Below are 6170 nucleotides of genomic sequence, written 5' to 3'. Positions count from 1 at the left end.
AAAAACAAGGCGGCTTCGAAAACATTGCACTTCATCTGTCAGAGGTTCCCCTTGATGATTCATCGGGGCTGACATCAGTGACAGAAAAACCAGAGCGATGGAAATCTATTCAAATGCGGTGAGGCTCAATTTCCCCTTTCATGAGAGAACTGTGGATAATATGTTGGACCCAGACCAGCAGGGGGTAAAATAGCTCCATCAGTCTTTTCCAGTCAGGGTGAGGTGGAGGGAAACAAGTGAAACGCCGATGCATAACACTGACATTTTTTAATAGAATTCATTTATAACAAATGGAACTTGTGTCAGCAAAGAACTGATTTTCATACAGACTTCTTTCGCCACCAATGTAACCTAAGTAAGAAAATAAAAAGCACTCCTTTCATTCAGAAAAAGAAACAGTTTACGCTTACAACTAATCAGAGGTAATTGTATGATCTTTTTAACAAGCCATTTTTTTTACAATTTCATTATTTAATTTTCAGTCTATGCATCCAGACGAGAGATAGATAGAGAGAGAGCAGAGAACACAACGTTTATTTCTGTTAATGACACTCCAAGCTTGAATGGCAAAGCCACAAGAACAGATGGTTGGGGGACAGATTTTTCTGAAGTCATCTGCTGGAGTAACCATGGCATCAGAATGGATGCTCTTTTTCGCCACAAACTTTTTTTTTTTTTTGTCTTTTTCAAGAGTTGATAACCTTTTTTGTGTTATTTACATACACACAAAGTGAACGCTTAAGGAGATCTTTTATAGATGGGTTCAAGTAATATATTATTGGGTTTAGAATCAATAGGGCAGTGCATAGTACAAAGATAGAGAAAGTGCAAATCTTCCTACCAGGCCAGCTTTGGCCATTCTGCAACGTTTCACCATGCATATGAAAAATCCAGAACAAAAAAGGAAAAAAAACTGAGATGAGAAAAATAAATGTGTTCGGTGACTTTAACATAATTAGCCACCATGAGGTTAAATAATAGCACTTTTATATCTCGAAGTTATGACAAAAATAATCAGGTAAGCGGTGGACAAACAAAATAAAAAACACATAGCTGCTTGAGTTAACAAGGGAAAGAAAGCACCTGGAATGCACATCCACAAAGCCATCGAGGAGGGTATGGAGAAGTTAAAGACGCTGCTCAACATAAAGACTGAAACGTAACCGAGCACAACCCCCAGTCTCTAGCTGTAATGTCGTAAGAAAAGGACGTGACACACCGTGTTAGGATTGTCAGGATAAAAGAAGTGATGTTTAGATGCAGATCGTACGTCTCTGTATCTGCTCTCCGTCGTCTGTAATTCAAACCTAAGGCATGAAGAAGAAACCCTTCGGTGATGACCTGTGCATTAGGCATTCGGTTTGACTTGAATTTTAGTTCGACAGACCATTTTAAAAATTACCATTGTGAGTGAAGATCTGTAAAAAGCTCATTAACTTTTTTTTTTTTTTTTTTTTGTTGGGCCTTCATCCTGTTTGGTTCTGAGACCAGAAGTCTGCGATCTCGTCCCTGGCTCTAAGGTTGAATTTTTTTTTTTTTTCAAATAGATGTCTTTGAAACAATTGTGTGTTCTTGACTGTTCTCTGTGGAGTTCAGTGAAATATAAACTGTTTTATTCTAATTCACTCAGCCACAATAAGGCCACTGAAAATGAAAATAATGAGCTTTGAAATGTTCTTATTTGCATATATAATCTCTTCATGTGACAAATGAGTACTACAGGTAAATAAACTATACAGTTACATTTACACTAAATGCCTAGGTTACTCAAAGGATATACATTAATATGTTAAATGAAACATTATAAAAACAGGCATAAATATAAGGCACTCTAAATGCAAAATGAAATAATTACCATTGAATGCTTTAAAGAACCACAAGAAAGTGACGTCTTTGTACCTTGCCCTATTGTGTGGAGCGGTGACTGCGGCCGTGCGACCCCTCTGCCTCTAATTACAGACTGTATGAGAGCTGGAAAAATGCACCAGTGATGCTTCGACTGGCATCCGACACGCCCACTCCCACACCTCACTTTGCGGGGGGGGGGGGGGGGGACGGGGGACGGGGAACGGACAACAACGATGTCATACGTGAATGACATATCCACATAAAACCCTATCTAAAAAACACACATATTTATTGCACAAGAAAAGATGCACTGAATCAGAATACAATTTTGTCCTACTGATGTGCATTCCAGTGAAAAAATCTCATTTCATTTCCCCCATAGCACACGACTCTCGATTTGGAAACTTTCATAGACAATCCATATATACTTTTTTACTCATAAATTATGTACTGTATCAATATATTTAGAATGTTATATTTATGCTATAATATATCTTTCAAATATATTTGAAAATCTGTACCATATATTTATATATCTTATCCAATTCATCAAGTTCTCTCTCATCGACCTTCTAACATGGAAGAACTAAGATAATCGGTAGCAGCAACTTCATACTTTGCTCATCCCTGTTGATTCCACAAAGCCCCAGTTTGTCTTATGGGAGTAATTAAGTTACCATGTATGTGATCATGGACCAAAAAAAATTAAAAAAAAATCAAGAACAAAAAAGAAAGAACTCTTGAACAAACTTAGATTTTGGTAGTGTGAATTCTGTTCTGTGCACTAAGTGCAACGAAATGAGGGCAAAACAACAGAAACCAAAAAAAAAAATTAAATTTAAAAGCAAAGAGATTCTCTGCAAAGTAGCACATACATCAGAACAGTTCTACAGCTTAAAAAAAATTTAACATTTACGTAAATACGTTTTTATCACTTTCTTCCAAGCGATAAATTTGTGTAAAAAAAGGAAATTCACACAGTTCAAAAAAAGCACATCAGCTGTATAATAAAGTACTAAAAAACTAAATCAATAATTTTCATTTATTTCATAGATCATTTTGAACTTTACCTTCTCCCAGAATTTAGATGATGAACATTGTGACAGGAAAAGGGGTATTTATTCATTATTATTACTTTGAGTCTGTCCTGCTGTTGTGGACCAAGCATTGTCTTCTTTTTCGATGGGTTGTCAGTGTGTACTTGATTGTGAAACAGATTTTTTTTTCTTTACAATGTGCATCAAGTTTTTTTTTCCTTTTTTTTTTTTTTTTTTTTTAATCCCCCGCAATTCTGTGTGCCTCCAATGCCTCTCGTAATGGTTCATAATCACTGATGCATTTCTGACGATGTCATTGTTGTTCATTTACTTTTTTGTTGTGTTGGTTTCATTCAGTTTTATGAGCCCCAAAATGAATCCTTGAAGCAAAAGAAAAGGTAATTCCGTACGATGCTTCAACAGTCAGGATTCCCTCGCTTTGTGTCAAGGCGAGGTTTCATTGGGGTTGGGAAATAACTTGGTCCTCCGGGAATCATCTTTTTCATTTTTTGACAAGTCATATCGCACATCCAACACTGAATGAGTTGTTAGCAAGGAGTTAAGGAGTACTTTCTCAAGCAGGAATTTATGGCTCAGAAGAGAGGCTCGCTGGGTTCTTTCCAAAGGGCCCTCTGCTATTTTCTTCCAATACTGGGTCTTTTACGTTGCATAGTGATCAAAGCTTCCCAGGTACTCCAAGCCAGCTCTGTAGCAGAACTGGTATTGATCCTGGAAACAAAGAAGAGAAAACTTAAGCTCATGCTCCCTCTTAGGAATCTGAAAATACTGAATCTTTTGTACCTTTTGTGAAATATTTTGCTTCTATCATGACTATTTTCAAAGCCTAGAAACTAGAGTCCCATCAGATTTGTTAGCTGCGTTTTATGTTGAATATATTGCATTCCAAAAGGTACCAAGAGAAATACTTTTTAGACACTTCTTTTAAAACACAATTTCATTTTCACAGCTTCAAAAATATCCAAATAGGCAGTCAAGGATACTCTAGATGGTTAATTACTTAATCAATTATGTCTTTAACAGATGCTTGTGTTAGTTTTGCTCAAGCAAGTTATTGTAGTCGCACTGGCCCTTTTTATAAGGCAATCTGAATATACCGCTGAAGATAAAACATTAACTGGTTCCACATGTTGTGTATGGCAAACCTAAAGTACCTGCATTACTGCCTCAGTACAGTTTGTGAGTTGTGCTTTCTTTCCAAGTAAAATGGAAATGTGGAAAGGGAAAAAAAACACCTCACCTCTGTCTGCACCATAGCTGGTCTCTGTGTCCGTAACATTTTCACCGTCTGAAAGATGTCTACTACGCCCTCATATCTCATTCGTTCCAAGACAATGCTGAGGGTGATGAAAACTCCAGTTCTACCAACACCCGCGCTGTGCAAGAGAGGGCAAAAAGGTCAACGGTGAGGCCAGAGAAAACAGATAAATATAGAGAAAGTTTGTTCTGAATCAAAACAGTGTACCGCTGTGCTAACGGAGTGCAGATGTGCAGCATTTGCACCTCAAAGAAACACTTGTATTTTGTAGAAAATTAAAACTCAACACAAGTGATTATGGTTTGCGGGTTATGCTGGTAGGTCAACTCACCTACAGTGGACCGAGATTGGCCCATCTTGGCCGAACTGCTCTTTTGTTTTATGTACTTGGCCAATGAAGTCGATGAAGCCCTCTCCTGATTTTGGCACTCCTTGTTCAGGCCAGTCCGTGAACTGAAACTGCCTTACTGTCCGTGACTGTCCATCCTGGGAGGAGAGAACATGTAGAGAGCGTGCTCTTTATTTAGAAAATATGGCAAAGGAAACACTGATGAAGTGAAACTGGGCCTGTCTGAGGTTTTTTTTAGCAGACAGCCAACCCATGACAGTTCACTCCACGACTATCTCCATCATAATGATCCACACCTTTCTGGGATTTACAGTGCAAGATGGCATTCTTGAGAAAAATCTCAAAGAGGCGCCAATTTTATAGCATCAGAGGGAATGTTTTGTCATTAAAGATGCCTGCCATTTTACCTGAATGTATTAAACATGAACACGAAAGATGGTAATTCCTTTGATGTGCTACCCTTGACAGGGTGCTCGGAGAATCGACTTTGAGGGTGTGCATTACTTAAGTGATATTGTATCCCCTTGATAAGGAGAGCAATCCCATTGACGAGACAGTGGAACATGCACTACAAAGAAGGAAGCCTGCGCCATTTATCTGCGTAAGCCTTTGATGGAATTAAAAACTCTGGCAGCTCACTGCTCCCGGCACCACATTTGTTTTTACCCATTGACATGTGTCATAATTCCCACAAATATATATTTACGCTTATGTTACACTTAAGGCCATAGTTTGGTATAAACAAATACTTGATACAATGCCAACATTTTAGGCTAATGACTGCTGCGATGTGAAATCCGTTCACCATCCAGTATGTTGAACACTGTCATTCAGATCGTGTTTCTTGGTACGTAAAATCATGCAGATGCAACTTGACTGTTGGAAACTATCATTATTTCGTTGGCGATCCCTTCGATGACCCATGGTTAGGCCACAACCCAGACTTTTTGGAAACAATACCCTTAAACAATAGCACTGCATTTAGAGCTCCATTACCACAATGTCAAATGTTGATCTTTAAACTTTGTTCTGTGAAACGCTGTCTGCTTACCCTGGCATCAGTCACTTTAAACTCTCTCAGGATATACTGGGGCATGTTATACTCGGCCATGGGGTCCACCACAAAGTACTGGTATCTGGCCGACCTCTCTGCTGGCCAGTACTGGTGGCATTTTTCCTGTAGGGAGCGAAAAATAGAATACCACAATGAGCCACAACATTCTCCTCATACACTAGCTTCATTGTGTTCATTCCCAGAATTGCATTCATTCAATTCATACTACATCTACTGCTTGAAAGCTTATATTCTCATGGCTGAATCTCGCGTACGGTATTTAATATAAGCTGTCTCGTAACATGCTTTTGTGTTCTCCGGCCAGAACAGGGAGGTTAATGTGCCAAAACAAAGGGAGCATATTCATACCCTGCCCATTTCTCTAAGCTTGGTGAGCATAACAACAATAGTAGAGTTGTGCTCCCAGAGCATTCTCCAGAAGTCCTCTGTGGTCTCTGCCAGTGGTCCCTGTGTGGCAATATAGGCTTTTTGTTGCCTGTGGGTTAGAAAAGACGAGATATAATCAGCATGGACATACATTAGAACACAGCCATTATTGCGATTATTGATCAAAATAAAAATATCTCAAAGATGTAGCTGTTTTTG

General features: G+C 38.6%; 1 protein-coding gene across 48 annotated transcripts in view; it reads right to left on the bottom strand.

The window, feature by feature from the left end:
* Positions 1 to 252: 252 nt before the first annotated feature.
* LOC115589468 (receptor-type tyrosine-protein phosphatase delta) overlaps positions 253 to 6170 on the bottom strand; it is a 365710-nt gene continuing 359792 nt past the window's right edge. For all 48 annotated transcript variants that reach the window (XM_030430322.1, XM_030430329.1, XM_030430330.1 and 45 more), the window contains 5 exons: positions 5934 to 6060; positions 5562 to 5687; positions 4493 to 4647; positions 4144 to 4279; positions 253 to 3614 (listed from right to left, as the gene is read on the bottom strand). In XM_030430322.1, coding sequence (XP_030286182.1) covers positions 3546 to 3614; positions 4144 to 4279; positions 4493 to 4647; positions 5562 to 5687; positions 5934 to 6060 — 613 coding nt within the window. In that variant the 3' untranslated portion in view covers positions 253 to 3545. The remainder of the gene's footprint in view (positions 3615 to 4143; positions 4280 to 4492; positions 4648 to 5561; positions 5688 to 5933; positions 6061 to 6170) is intronic.

This window comes from Sparus aurata, chromosome 10, assembly GCF_900880675.1.
Source record: "Sparus aurata chromosome 10, fSpaAur1.1, whole genome shotgun sequence".
Lineage (NCBI taxonomy): Eukaryota > Metazoa > Chordata > Actinopteri > Spariformes > Sparidae > Sparus > Sparus aurata.
This window is presented reverse-complemented; position numbering and strand designations above follow the sequence as displayed.